General features: G+C 47.7%; 1 protein-coding gene across 1 annotated transcript in view; it reads right to left on the bottom strand.

Moving 5' to 3' along the window:
- The window catches only part of TMEM259 (transmembrane protein 259), a 160153-nt gene that overhangs the window by 26609 nt on the left and 118145 nt on the right, over positions 1-15399 (bottom strand). The window contains exons 6-11 of the mRNA XM_063914368.1: positions 12424-12546; positions 12237-12337; positions 6850-6907; positions 6619-6702; positions 6399-6531; positions 5225-5324 (exon numbers count right to left, since the gene is read on the bottom strand). Coding sequence (XP_063770438.1) covers positions 5225-5324; positions 6399-6531; positions 6619-6702; positions 6850-6907; positions 12237-12337; positions 12424-12546 — 599 coding nt within the window. The remainder of the gene's footprint in view (positions 1-5224; positions 5325-6398; positions 6532-6618; positions 6703-6849; positions 6908-12236; positions 12338-12423; positions 12547-15399) is intronic.

Here is a 15399-nt window from a genome sequence, read left to right as displayed (position 1 = left end):
AAAGATGACACCACCTTTGGCAGAAATTGGGGACGAGTCCGTAATTCTGCCCTGTCCATATGGAAAACCAGATAGGGGCTTTTACATGACAAAGCCGCCAATTCTGACACACGCCTAGCCGAAGCTAAGGCCAATAGCATGACCACTTTCCACGTGAGATATTTTAACTCCACGGTCTTAAGCGGCTTAAACCAGTGAGATTTCAGGAAACTCAACACCACGTTAAGATCCCAAGGTGCCACTGGTGGCACAAAAGGGGGCTAAATATGCAGCACTCCCTTTACAAACGTCTGAACTTCAGGTAGAGAAGCTATTTTTTTATGAAAGAAAATGGATAGGGACGAAATCTGGACCTTAATGGACCCCAATTCTAGGCCCAAAGTCACTCCCGACTGTAGGAAGTAAAGGAAACGGCCCAGCTGGAATTCCTCTGTAGAGGCATTCCTGGCCTCACACCCAGCAACATATTTTTGCCGTATACGGTGATAATGTTTAGCCGTCACGTCCTTCCTAGCCTATATCAGCGTAGGAATAACCTCATCCGGAATCCCTTTTTCTTTTACTAGGATCCGGCGTTCAACCGCCATGCCGTCAAACGCAGCTACGGTAAGTCTTGGAACATACAAGGTCCCTGCTGCAACAGATCCTGCCCCAGAGGCAGAGGCCATGGGTCCTCTGTGAGCATTTCTTGCAGCTCTGGATACCAATTCCTTCTTGGCCAATCCGGAACAATGAGTATTGTTCTCACTCCTCTTTTCTGTATGATTCTCAGCACCTTGGGTAAGAGAGGAAGAGGAGGAAACACATAAACCGACTGGAACATCCACGGTGTCACCAGTGCGTCTACAGCTATCGCCTGAGAGTCTCTTGACCTGGCGCAATACCTCTGTAGCTTTTTGTTGATGCGGGATGCCATCATGTCCACCTGTGGCAGTTCCCACCGACCTACAATCTGCGCGAAGACTTCTTGATGAAGTCCCCCCTCTCCCGGGTGGAGGTCGTGCCTGCTGAGGAAGTCGGCTTCCCAGTTGTCCACTCCCGGAATGAACACTGCTGACAGTGCTCGTACGTGATTCTCCGCCCATCGAAGAATTTTGGTGGCTTCCGCCATCGCCACCCTGCTCCTTGTGCCGCCTTGGCGGTTTACATGAGCCACTGCGGTGATGTTGTCTGATTGGATCAGCCCCGATTGGTTGCGAAGCAGGGTCTTCGCTTGACTTAGGGCGTTGTATATGGCCCTTAGTTCCAGGATATTGATGTGAAGGCAAGTCTCCTGACTTGACCACAGCCCTTGGAAACTTCTTCCCTGAGTGACTGCCCCCCACCCTCGGAGGCTTGCATCCGTGGTCACCAGGACCCAGTCCTGAATGCCGAACCTGCGGCCCTCGAGAAGGTGAGTACTCTGCAGCCACCACCGGAGAGACACCCTGGCCCCGGGGGATAGGGTGATTAACCGATGCATCTAAAGATGTGATCTGGACCACTTTGTCCAGTAAGTCCCATTAGAAGGTCCTCTCATGGAACCTGCCGAAAGGAATGGCCTCGTATGATGCCACCATCCTTCCCAGGACTCGAGTGCAGTGATGCACTGACACCTGTTTTGGTTTTAATAGATTCCTGACCAGTGTCACGAGCTCCTGAGCTCTCTCTATCGGGAGATAAACCCTTTTCTGGTCTGTGTCAAGGATCATGCCTAGGAGAGGCAGATGAGCTGTAGGAACCAACTGCGACTTAGGAATATATAGAATCCAGCCGTGTTGCCGTTACACTTCCAGAGAAAGTGATACGCTGTTCAGCCACTGCTCTCTTGATCTCGCTTTTATGAGGAGATCGTCCAATTACGTGATAATAGTGACACCTTGCTTCCGCAGGAGCACCATCATTTCCGCCATTACCTTGGTGAATATTCTCGGGGCCGTGGAGAGACCAAATGGCAACGTCTGAAATTGGTAATGACAATCCCGTACTGCAATTCTGAGGTACGCCTGATGAGGTGGATAAATGGGGACATGAAGGTATGCCTCCTTTATGTCCCGAGTCACGATAAAATCTCCTCCTTTCAGGCTTGTAATGACCACTCTTAGCGATTCCATCTTGAACTTGATCCTTTTCAGGTATATGTTCAGGGATTTTAAATTCAATATGGGTCTGACAGAACCGTCTGGTTTCGGGACTACCACATGGTCGAATAATAACCCCCTCCTTGTCGAAGGAGGGTAACCTTGACCACCACCTGTTGAAGATACAATTTGTGAATTGCAGTTAACCCTGTTTCCCTCTCGTGGGGGGAAGCCGGCAGGGCCGTCAGTGAGGAGGCATCTTCTTAAAGTCCAGCTTGTATCCCTGAGACACAATATCTATTGCCCAGGGATCTAACAGGGAGTGAACCCACTTGTTGCAGAACTTACGAAAGCGTGCCCCCACCGGGCCTAGCTCCGTCTGTGGAGCCCCAGCGACATGCTGTGGATTTTCATAGAGGCCGGGGAGGACTTCTGTTCCTGGGAACTAGCTGTGTTGTGCAGCTTCTTTCCTCTGGCAAGAAAGGACGCATCTCGGCCTTTCATGTTTCTTTGTTCGAAAAGCTACATTTGATAATGACGTGCTTTCCTAGGCTGTGCAGGAATATAAGGCAAAATATCCGAATTACCAGCTATAGCCGTGGAGACCAGGTCCGAGAACCCTTCTCCACACAATCCTCAGCCTTCCATATGCCACTTAAGTTGTCATCATCAGTCCATTGCATATCATACATGACACGTCAAGCAGAAATCGACATAGCTTTGACTCTAGGACCCAGTATACTCATGTCTCTTTGGGCATGTTTGATTATATATATCTCTTAAGACAGCATCTTTAATATATATACATATCTCTCTATATACATATATATATATATATATATATATATATATATATATATATATACACATACTAGGGTCTCAATTTCTGCTGATAAGGTACCTGTCCACGCCGCCCCAGCGCTATAAACCCATGCCGACTCAATCGCCGGTCTGAGTAGTGTACCAGAATGTGCACGCTATCTGCAGGATCCCTGAGAATAGCTAGGGCTACCTTCTGGGCAAACGTGACACCCTAGGGGAAGATTCCCATCACATCCTGGCCCTAGTGGGGAAAGGATACTGCCTGAGAATTCTTTGTGGGAAGCTGCAGTCTCTTGTCTGGAGATTCCCGCTCTTTTTCCTCACGAGAGGAGGGAAATTTACCTCAGCTTTCTTCCCCTTAAACATGTGTACCCTTGTGTCAGGGACAGATGAGTCATCAGTGATATGCAAATCATCTTTTATTACAATAATCATATATTGAATACTTTGTATTATCGTAGTCGACACTGGAGTCAAACTCCGTGTCGATATCAGTGTTTATTATTTTGGATAGTGAACATTGTGAGACTCTGAAGGTCTCTGCGCCATAGGGACAGACATGGGTAGATTTCCTGTCTGTTCTCCAATCTTTTGTGCAATAAATTCACCTTAGCTCTTACACATATCCAAACAGGTGTCGGCGTTGTCGACGGAGACACCCTCTCACACACATATTTGCTCTATCGCCTCCTTAGGGGAGCCTTTTACCTCAGACATGTCGACACACACGTACCGACACACCACACACACAGGGGATGCTCTATTTGAAGACAGTTCCCCCACAAGGCCCTTTGGAGAGACAGAGAGAGAGTATGCCAGCACACACCCCAGCGCTATATGACCCAGGAATCACACAGTAACTTAGTGTTAACCCAGTAGCTGCTGTATATATTGTTTCTACGCCAAATTTATGTGCCCCCCCTCTCTTTTTCGCCCTCTCTATCGTGCTTCTGCAGGGGAAAGCCTGGGGAGCTTCCTCTCTCTGAGCTGTGGAGAGAAGAGAAAATGGCGCTGGTGAGTGCTGAGGAAGAAGGCCCGCCCCCTCAGCGGCGGGCTTCTGTCCCGCGATTTTGTGTAAAAATAATGGTGGGGGCTCATGCATATTACAGTGCCCAGCTGTATATATGCTGCTTTTTTGCCAGGAGGTACTCAATTGCTGCCCAGGGCGCCGCGCGCCGCCCCCCCCCCCCCCCCCCCCTGCACCCTACAGTGACCGGAGTGTGTGGGTTAGTGTGGGAGCAATGGCGCACAGCTGCAGTGCTGTGCGCTACCTCATATTAAGACAGGAGTCTTCTGCCGCCGATTTTGACGTCTTCTTGCTTCAACCCGCCGGCTTCTGTCTCCTGGCTCTGCGAGGGGGACGGCGGCGCGGCTCCGGGAACGGACGACCAAGGTTAAGTTCCTGTGTTCGATCCCTCTGGAGCTAATGGTGTCCAGTAGCCTAAGAAGCGCAACCTAGCCGCAGTTAGTAGGTTTGCTTCTCTCCCCTCAGTCCCACGTAGCAGAGAGTCTGTTGCCAGCAGAAGCTCTCTGAAAATAAAAAACCTAACTAAAATACTTTCTTATTAGCAAGCTCAGGAGAGCTCACTAAAATGCACCCAGCTCCTTCCGGGCACAGATTCTAACTGAGGTCTGGAGGAGGGGCATAGAGGGAGGAGCCAGTGCACACCAGTAGTACTAAATCTTTCTGAGAGTGCCCAGTCTCCTGCGGAGCCCGTCTATTCCCCATGGTCTGGTCCTTACGGAGTCCCCAGCATCCACTAGGACGTTAGAGAAATTATATATATATATATATATATATATATATATATATATACACACACACACACACACATATAATTTATATATATATATATATATATATATATATATATATATATATATATATATATATATACACACACGCATTATATATATATATATACACACACACACACACACACACATAGACATACACACACACACACACACACACACACACACATATATCTATATCTATATTGTATCAGCCCATGTACATAAATTAAAATTATGTAAGAAAAGTATGCAGGAATGTATATTAAGTGGTTTAAAATAAAGTTAGTACATACAAAGAAACTGATGGCAGATAAGAACCAGTTGGCTCATCTAGTTTGCCCTTAGATAGATACAGTATTAAAGTGTCACCTAGAGTATTTGCTTATATTTTATGGCTCTAGCAACTATTTTTTATAATAATCTGCCATTAACCAATACAACAATTTTACTTCTGTGATATCTCATGTAACATGCAGTCTCGGCATAACCTTCTTTATGTTAAGGCCAGGGGCTGTTGTGGGAAGAATGGACCCTTTCTGTGTTACCTGAATAAAAAGCCAGGATGTGACCAGGGCCAGACTGCTGTATTGTCCATTGAAGCGATAGTGGTAGGCATAAAAAGCAAAATGATACAAGTAGAAGAACCTGGAGAGAGAAATCAGAAGACATTAAAATATAAAAACACATTATGGATGTTTAATTAAAACAAATATTCATCCACAACCATATTATGGACCTGGTTTTGCCTTTTCTTTGGATTTGTTTACAGTATTGGATGTTATTAATATTCTGCTACAGTAAACAAGAATGTAATAGGGGTAATCCAGGGTTTAGTGCTAAAAGTAGGCAACCAAGCAAAAATAAAATGTTGAATTGAAGCAGCAACAAGAGATATGTATTAAAGTTGCATTGTCAGTAAACCAATGCAAAAAACGTCAAAAGTTCAAAACATTTGTAATTCAATATACACATTTTTATTCCTCTGTGACCCTTGCAGCTTTTTTGTTCCATTATTGCCTTGCACAGGTTTTAATAATGTTCACCACTAAGAACATAAAGAATGGGAGTGGATGTACACTGTGGGGTAGATAATTATCCAGGCACTGATTGTGCTGGTATTTCTATTCCTACATCACCTCTATATACCAAGGCGAAGCAGGAAGCAGCTGCGCCAAGATGTATTACCATCTTGTTTGCCGGAGTAGGGGAGTGAAAAATTCCCCCTCCAGCGATCCCTGTCAGACCCCCACAGCTCATCAGCCTAGGGCTGATGCTTGGTGTCTCACCGCGCAGCTAGCTCCACTGGGCACGCGCAAGATCTTGTTACTATCGCAAGATCTCCAATGCAGCCTGGAGCCAGCAGCAGCTGCAACCAGGGACAGTGCAGTCCCTGCTGTGGTGAATGGGCAACGACACCTGCAGCTGTCAAAATCCATAACTGCAGGTGTCCGAATAGTCAGTGCAACTGACCGTTCATACATTGCTCAGCATATCGGCTCGCTATCTTGTAGACAGCAGCGCAGATTAAGACATGGGAGCATAGTGCCCCTGTCAGTGAGCTCACACCGCCAGTTATACATGGGGGAGAAGTGGTATCAGTGCACATAATGTGTGCAGATACCGCCTCTCCCCCATACTGAGAAATAATAAAAGTCTACCCCTATGTGTGTTTAGACAGAATGAACATGAAGCACCCCATGAAAGGGGTAATTAGCAGACCTGAGCCAGTGTCTCTTGCTGGTGTTCGTGTGACAGCAAATGGCATCATACTGATCGGCAAGCCACACTATGAGGATAATGTAGAAGGCAGTGGTAGTGTCATTGAAGAATTCAGACATGATGGCTTCCATTCCTACCCAGGGAGAGAGAGAGAGAGTGAATGACTACAGGCTCGCAGGTCAATGCAGGATATACATCTGTAGTGTTGCAGCGTTCTTACCTACAAGTGCCAGTATCACAGTGAGCAGAGGGGCAGCAGGGAATGCAATACTCATATTCATCTCCAACATCTGCAGCAAGTCCACTGTGTAGGGACAGAGGGGAAGGGTGGGATAAATGGGAAGACAGGCTGTTAATAAATGTTAAGGGGGATAAAAAGCACAACATAGCAGAAGGGGATGTTCTGGAAGACAAAAGAAAATCATGATGCCTTTTCAGGTAGGTCACTTACCAATAAAGACAAATATTTGATGGTGAGAATACCGCAGGAGCATAGAGACTGATAGAGTCTACAGAAAGTAGAACAAGGACAACATAAATCACACAATGGAAAAATAAAATGAGCAGACACAAAAGAAAACAACATTTCAGACTAGACATTGGGAAGAATGGGGGGCAATCATAATCTAAATGCCAGCACCCTTCGAAGGGTGTGCTGAGCACAGGGAAAAAAATAAGATTTTACTCACCGGTAAATCTATTTTTCGTAGTCCGTAGTGGATGCTGGGTACTCCGTAAGGACCATGGGGAATAGACGGGCTCCGCAGGAGACTGGGCACTTCTTTAAAGAAAAGATTAGGTACTACATCTGGTGTGCTCTGGTTCCTCCCTCTATGCCCCTCCTCCAGACCTCAGTTAGGGAAACTGTGCCCTGAAGAGCTGACATTACAAGGAAAGGATTTGGAATCCAGGGTAAGACTCATACCAGCCACACCAATCACACCGTACAACTCGTGATAACTAATAGGTTGGTTCAAATGAAACGCTGATACCACCTTAGGGAGAAAATGGGGACGAGTCCTCAATTCTGCCCTGTCCATATGGAAGATCAGATAGGGGCTTTTACATGACAAAGCCGCCAATTCTGACACACGCCTAGCCGAAGCCAAGGCCAAAAGCATGACCACTTTCCACGTGAGATATTTCAACTCCACGGTCTGAAGTGGCTCACACCAATGTGATTTTAGGAAATCCAACACAACGTTGAGATCCCAAGGTGCCACTGGAGGCACAAAAGGGGGCTGAATATGCAGCACTCCCTTAACAAACGTCTGAACTTCAGGCAGTGAAGCCAGTTCTTTTTGAAAGAAAATCGACAGGGCCGAAATCTGGACTTTAATGGATCCCAATTTTAGGCCCATAGTCACTCCTGACTGTAGGAAGTGCAGAAATCGACCCAGCTGAAATTCTTCTGTTGGGGCCTTCATAGCCTCACACCAAGCAACATATTTTCGCCATATGTGGTGATAATGTTTTGCTGTCACATCCTTCCTAGCTTTTATCAGCGTAGGAATGACTTCAACCGGAATGCCCTTTTCCATCAGGATCCGGCGTTCAACCGCCATGCCGTCAAACGCAGCCGCGGTAAGTCTTGGAACAGACAGGGCCCCTGCTGTAGCAGGTCCTGTCGGAGCGGCAGAGGCCAAGGGTCCTCTGAGATCATTTCTTGTAGTTCCGGGTACCAAGTTCTTCTTGGCCAATCCGGAACGATGAGTATAGTTCTTACTCCTCTCTTTCTTATTATCCTCAGTACCTTTGGTATGAGAGGAAGAGGAGGGAACACATAAACCGACTGGTACACCCACGGTGTCACTAGAGCGTCCACAGCTATCGCCTGAGGGACCCTTGACCTGGCGCAATATCTTTTTAGCTTTTTGTTGAGGCGGGACCCCATCATGTCCACCTGTGGCCTTTCCCAACGATTTACAATCAGCTGGAAGACTTCTGGATGAAGTCCCCACTCTCCCGGGTGGAGGTTGTGCCTGCTGAGGAAGTCTGCTTCCCAGTTGTCCACTCCCGGAATGAACACTGCTGACAGTGCTATCACGTGATTTTCCGCCCATCGGAGAATCCTTGTGGCTTCTGCCATCGCCATCCTGCTTCTTGCGCCGCCCTGTCGGTTTACATGGGCGACCGCCGTGATGTTGTCTGACTGAATCAGCACCGGCTGGTTTTGAAGCAGGGGTTTTGCCTGACTTAGGGCATTGTAAATGGCCCTTAGTTCCAGAATATTTATGTGTAGGGAAGCCTTCTGACTCGACCATTGTCCTTGGAAGTTTCTTCCCTGAGTGACTGCCCCCCAACCTCGGAGGCTTGCATCCGTGGTCACCAGGACCCAGTCCTGTATGCCGAATCTGCGGCCTTCGAGAAGATGAGCACTCTGCAGCCACCACAGCAGAGACACCCTGGCCCTCGGGGACAGGGTGATCAGCCGATGCATCTGAAGATGCGATCCGGACCACTTGTCTAACAGATCCCACTGAAAGATCCTTGCATGGAACCTGCCGAATGGAATTGCCTCGTAAGAAGCTACCATCTTTCCCAGGACTCGCGTGCAGTGATGCACCGACACCTGTTTTGGTTTCAGGAGGTCTCTGACCAGAGATGACAACTCCTTGGCCTTCTCCTCCGGGAGAAACACCTTCTTCTGTTCTGTGTCCAGAATCATACCCAGGAACAGCAGACGCGTCGTAGGAACCAGCTGCGACTTTGGGATATTCAGAATCCAGCCGTGCTGTTGTAGCACTTCCTGAAATAGAGCTACTCCGACCAACAACTGCTCCATGGACCTCGCCTTTATAAGGAGATCGTCCAAGTACGGGATAATTATAACTCCCTTCTTTCGAAGGAGTATCATAATTTCGGCCATTACTTTGGTAAATACCCTCGGTGCCGTGGACAGACCAAACGGCAACGTCTGGAATTGGTAATGGCAGTCCTGTACCACAAAACGGAGGTACACCTGGTGAGGTGGGTAAATGGGGACATGTAGGTAAGCATCCTTGATGTCCAGTGATACCATGTAATCCCCCTCTTCCAGTCTTTCAATAACCGCCCTGAGCGATTCCATTTTGAACCTGAACTTCCTTATATAAGTGTTCAAGGATTTCAAATTTAGAATGGGTCTCACTGAACCGTCTGGTTTCGGTACCACAAACATTGTGGAATAGTAACCCCATCCCTGTTGAAGGAGGGGAACTTTGATTATCACCTGCTGGAGGTACAGCTTGTGAATTGCCGCCAGTACTACCTCCCTGTCCTGGGGAGTAGCTGGCAAGGCTGATTTGAGGTAACGGCGAGGAGGAGACGTCTCGAACTCCAGCTTGTATCCCTGAGATACCACTTGTAGAACCCAGAGATCCACCTGTGAGCGAACCCACTGGTCGCTGAAGTTCCGGAGACGGGCCCCCACCGCACCTGGCTCCACATATGGAGCCCCAGCGTCATGCGGTGGACTTAGTGGAAGCAGGGGAGGATATTTGTTCTTGGGAACTGGCTGTATGGTGCAGCTTTTTCCCTCTACCCCTGCCTCTGGGCAGAAAGGACTCTAACCCGCTTGCCTTTCTGAGGCCGAAAGGACTGTACTTGATAATACGGTGCTTTCTTAGGCTGTGAGGGAACCTGAGGTAAAACAGTCGACTTCCCAGCTGTTGCTGTGGATACGAGGTCCGAAAGACCGTCCCCAAACAATTCCTCACCCTTATAAGGCAAAATTTCCATGTGCCTTTTAGAATCAGCATCACCTGTCCACTGCCGAGTCCATAATACTCTCCGGGCAGAAATGGACATTGCATTAATTCTAGATGCCAGCCGGCAAATGTCCCTCTGTGCATCTCTCATATATAAAAGACTACGTCTTTAATATGCTCTATGGTTAGCAATATAGTGTCCCTGTCAAGGGAATCAATGTTATCAGACAGGGAATCAGACCACGCTGCTGCAGCACTACACATCCATGCTGAAGCAATAGCGGGTCTCAGTATAGTACCTGAGTGTGTATACACAGACTTCAGGATAGCCTCCTGCTTTGTATCTGCAGGCTCCTTTAAGACGGCCGTATCATGAGAAGGCAGTGCCACCTTTTTTGTTAAGCGTGTGAGCGCCTTGTCCACCTTAGGGAATGTCTCCCAGCGTAACCTATCCGTTGGCGGGAAAGGGTACGCCATTAGTAACCGCTTAGAAATTACTAGTTTCTTATCTGGGGAACCCCACGCTTCTTCACACAATTCATTTAACTCATCAGATGGGGGAAAAGTCACTGGCTGCTTTTTCTCCCCAAACATAATACCCTTTTTTGTGGTAACCGGGTTAATGTCAGAAATGTGCAACACATTTTTCATTGCCGTAATCATGCATCGGATGGCCCTAGTGGATTGTACATTTGTCTCATCCTCGTCGACACTGGAGTCAGACTCCGTGTCGACATCTGTGTCTGCCATCTGAGGTAGCGGGCGTTTTTGAGCCCCTGACGGCCTCTGAGATGCCTGGGCAGGCGCGGGCTGAGATGCCGGCTGTCCCAAAGCCGCGTCATCAAACCTTTTATGCAAGGAGTTGACACTGTCGGTTAATACCTTCCACATATCCATCCACTCAGGTGTCGGCCCCGCAGGGGGCGACATCACACTTATCGGCACCTGCTCCGCCTCCACGTAAGCGTCCTCAAACATGTCGACACAGCCGTACCGACACACCGCACACACACAGGGAATGCTCTGACTGAGGACAGGACCCCACAAAGTCCTTTGGGGAGACAGAGAGAGAGTATGCCAGCACACACCAGAGCGCTATATAACAGACGGATATACACTATACACAAAGTGAATTTTCCCCCTATAGCTGCTTATATCACAATTTGCGCCTAAATTTATGTGCTCCCCCTCTCTTTTTTACCCTTTCTGTAGTGTATACTGCAGGGGAGAGCCTGGGGAGCGTCCTTCCAGCGGAGCTGTGAAGAGAAAATGGCGCTGGCTGTGCGGAGGAAGATAGCCCCGCCCCTTCAGCGGCGGGCTTCTCCCGTTTTTTATAACGTTAATGGCGGGGGTTTCTGCACATATACAGTGTTATACACTGTATTATGTGCTTTTTTGTGCCAAAAGGTATACTAATTGCAGCCCGGGGCGCCCCCCCCCCCAGCGCCCCGCACCCACCAGTGACCGGAGCGTGTGGTGTGCTGTGGGAGCAATGGCGCACAGCTGCAGTGCTGTGCGCTACCTTATTGAAGACCGGAGTCTTCAGAAGCCGATTTTCTCCGGTTTCTTCCGTCTTCTGGCTCTGCAAGGGGGACGGCGGCGCGGCTCTGGGAACGGATGATCGAGGTCGGGCCCTGTGTTCGATCCCTCTGGAGCTAATGGTGTCCAGTAGCCTAGAAGCACAAGCTAGTTGCAAGCAGGTAGGTTTGCTTCTCTCCCCTAAGTCACACGTAGCAGTGAGTCTGTTGCCAGCAGATCTCACTGAAAATAAAAGACCTAACAAATACTTTTCTTTATAGTGAACTCAGGAGAGCCCACTAAGTGCATCCAGCTCAGGCCGGGCACAGATTCTAACTGAGGTCTGGAGGAGGGGCATAGAGGGAGGAGCCAGTGCACACCAGATGTAGTACCTAATCTTTTCTTTAAAGAAGTGCCCAGTCTCCTGCGGAGCCAGTCTATTCCCCATGGTCCTTACGGAGTACCCAGCATCCACTAGGACGTCAGAGAAATACCTAAAACCATGAAGTGAAGTATAACAGTCTCATACTTACACAATATTACATATTATGCTAAAAAAGGACTACATGGATATGATCTAATACACAGGATTTTGGAGAAGTTGAACAATTGTTTTAGTAAAATAACTTACAAATATAACCATGATAACAAATGCTGCAAGGTATGAGGTGCGCGCCATCCACATACTGACAAATCTGTAATGTTCCCCTGAAACCACGTTCCTCAGGAACCCTGAAAACAAGATACAGATACACATTTACACAGCGCAGTAGACAAAATGTGAGAACAGAAGTTGTTCACACCTTAGGACTACAAACCCTTGTTCTCCTCATTTTCAGCCAAGGCCTTCACACTTGACATCAGAATATCATCGTATCCTAGAAACTCGTCCAGTAGAAAACGACTAAACCTGTCTCCGAAGCACAAGTCCCGGGTTGGGTCTGAAATCAATGAGATGAAACCAGTTATGAGCTTTACAGTTTTATACACTTGCTAGTTACACATACTCCTGTAAACTTACATTACATATTTGTCCAAATATATCGGAAAACTAAGCAGTTTAATTTGGTGCATTTGTTTATTAGATATTCAGGAGAGTAAAGCAATAGTTATGTCTATTATTATTCGGTATTATGGTACAATGCACCCGGAAAGTATTCAAAGCACTTCACTTTTTCCACATTTTGTTATGTTACAGCCTTATTCTAAAATGGAATAAATTTAATTTCTTCCTCAAAATTCTACACACAATACCCCATAATGACAACGTGAAAAAAGTTCTTTGTGATTTTTGCATTTATTAAAAATAAAAAATAGGAATTTAATACCTACATACCGGTAAATCCTTTTCTCCTAGTCCGTAGGGGATACTGGGATGGTCTTAGTACCATGCGGTATAGATAGGATCCATTGGAGCCGTGGCACTTTAAAAATTCTTTAGTGTGCTGGCTCCTCCCCTCTATGCCCCTCCTGCAGACTCAGTCTAGGAAAACTGTGCCCGAGGAGACGGACATACTTTAAGAGGAGGAAAATAGATAAGAAAAAGTGGTGAGTTAACACAACATAAGAAGAAGATAGCAACGCTAACCATAACTGGAAAATAAGGACAACAGCAGCAGACCTAACCAACACAAAATGAATAATGCTTGAAGGAACAACGAAGCATGGAGGCGAGCTCCCAGTATCCCTACGGACTAGGAGAAAAGGATTCTTCTAGGAAATTCCTATTTTCTCTAACGTCCTAGGGGATACTGGGATGGTCTTAGTAACATGGGGATGTCCCATAGCTCCCAGACAGGGTGGGAGAGTGCGGAGACCCCTGCAAAACCGAGCTACTAAATTGAAGGTCCTCTGAAGCTAAAGTATCGAACTTGTAAAACTGAACAAATGTGTTCGAACCAGACCAAGTAGCTGCTCGGCATAACTGCAAAGCCGAGACACAACGAGCAGATGCCCAGGAAGAACCCACCATCCAGTGGGCCTGAATAGAACCCGGCAGCAGCAAGGCTGCCAAATAGTAAGCCTGTTGGATTGCCATCCGAATCCAACGAGCAATTGACTGATTTGAAGCAGGACATCTAATCATTGTAGCGTCAGAGAACAAAAAGGGAATCAGATTTCCGGTGACGAGCTGTTCTCTTGACATAAATCTTCAAAGCTCGAACAACGTCCATGGATTTTGAAGAAACTGACGTGTCAGACAACACAGGAACCACGATCAGCTGGTTGATGTGAACTGCCGACACCACCTTATGCAGAAACTGCCGGCGAGTCCTGAGCTCCGCTCTATTCTCGTGAAATACCAGATAAGGGCTCTTACAGGATAAGGACCCCAATACCCAGACATGCCTCGCTGAGGCCAAGGCCAACAACATGACAGCCTTCCAAGTCAAGTATTTCATGTCCACCCGGTGTATTGGTTCAAACCATTCAGACTGGAGAAAAGTCAGAACCAAATTGAGATCCCACGTTGCCGTGGGAAGTACAAAAGGTGGCTGAATATGAAGGACACCTTTGAAGAACGTCTGGACTTCCAGGACAAAAGCCAACTGTCTCTGGAAGAAAATAGACAGGGCTGAGATCTGAACCTTAAATGGAGCCTAAACAAAGGCCATATCCACACCAGCTTGCAGGAAGAGCAATAACCTACCCTGATGAAAATCTACAGTGGAGTACTGTCGACCATCACACCAGGAGATATACTTCTTCCAGATGCGGTGGTAATGCTTGGAAGTAACCACCTTCCGAGCCTGGACCATAGTGGAGATAACCCAGAAAGGGCTTCCCGCTAAGGTTAATATCGCCCTTTCAACCGCCAAACATAGCCGCGATAAGTCTGGATGGACGAACTGCCCTTGCATAAGAAGATCCTTTTGAAGCGGCAGAGGCCAGGGCTCTTCGAGGGACATGGCCAGGAGATCCGCATACCAGGCCAGGCGAGGCCAATCCGGAGCAATGAGAATTGCCTGGACGCTTTCCCTTTTCAGTCTTTTTAGGACCCTGAGAATGAGAGGAATCAGAGGAACAGATAGACAAACTGGTAAACCCACGGCACTATCAAAGTGTCCACCTCTGCAGCCTGTGGATCCCTTGTCCTGGAGCAGTAGCGATGCCTCTTCTTGTTGAGAAGCCATCATGTCGATCAGAAGGGCAGCCCCATCGTTAAACCAACAGTTGAAATACCTGTGGGTGAAGGCCCCCCTCCTCTGGGTGCAGATCATGTCTGCTCAGGAAGTCTGCTTCCCAGTTGTCTACTCCTGGAATGAAGATGGCCAACAAGGCCCTGGCGTTCCGTTCCGCCCAGAGGAGTATCCTGGACACCTCTCGCATTGCGGCCCTGCTTTTTTTGTTTCTCCTTGTTTGTTTATGTACACCAATGCCGAAGCGTTGTCCGACTGGACCTGTATGGCCTGATGATGGAGAAGAGAAGAGGCTTGTAGAAGGGCATTGTAAATCGCCCTGAGTTCCAGAATGTTTATTGGAAGAGAGGCCTCTTGAGGCGACCACCTTCCTTGAAACCGAGCCCCCAGGGTTACAGCACCCCCCGGGTGCTCACATCCATTGTCAATAGAATCCAAGCCTGAATTCCGAAGCGTCAACCCTATACCAGGTGGGAGATCTGTAATCACCATAACAGGGAAATCCTTTCTCTTGGTGAGAGGAATATCCTCTGGTGCATGTGCAGGTGTGACCCTGACCATTTGTTCAGCAGATCCAGCTGGAACGGACGGGCATGGAATCTGCCGTACTGAACTGCCTCGTATGAGGCTACCATCTTGCCCAACAGGTGGATG

Source organism: Pseudophryne corroboree, chromosome 1 (genome assembly GCF_028390025.1).
Source record: "Pseudophryne corroboree isolate aPseCor3 chromosome 1, aPseCor3.hap2, whole genome shotgun sequence".
Taxonomy (NCBI): domain Eukaryota; kingdom Metazoa; phylum Chordata; class Amphibia; order Anura; family Myobatrachidae; genus Pseudophryne; species Pseudophryne corroboree.
Note: the sequence above shows the minus strand (reverse complement) of the source record. Positions and strands in the feature narration are given on the sequence as shown.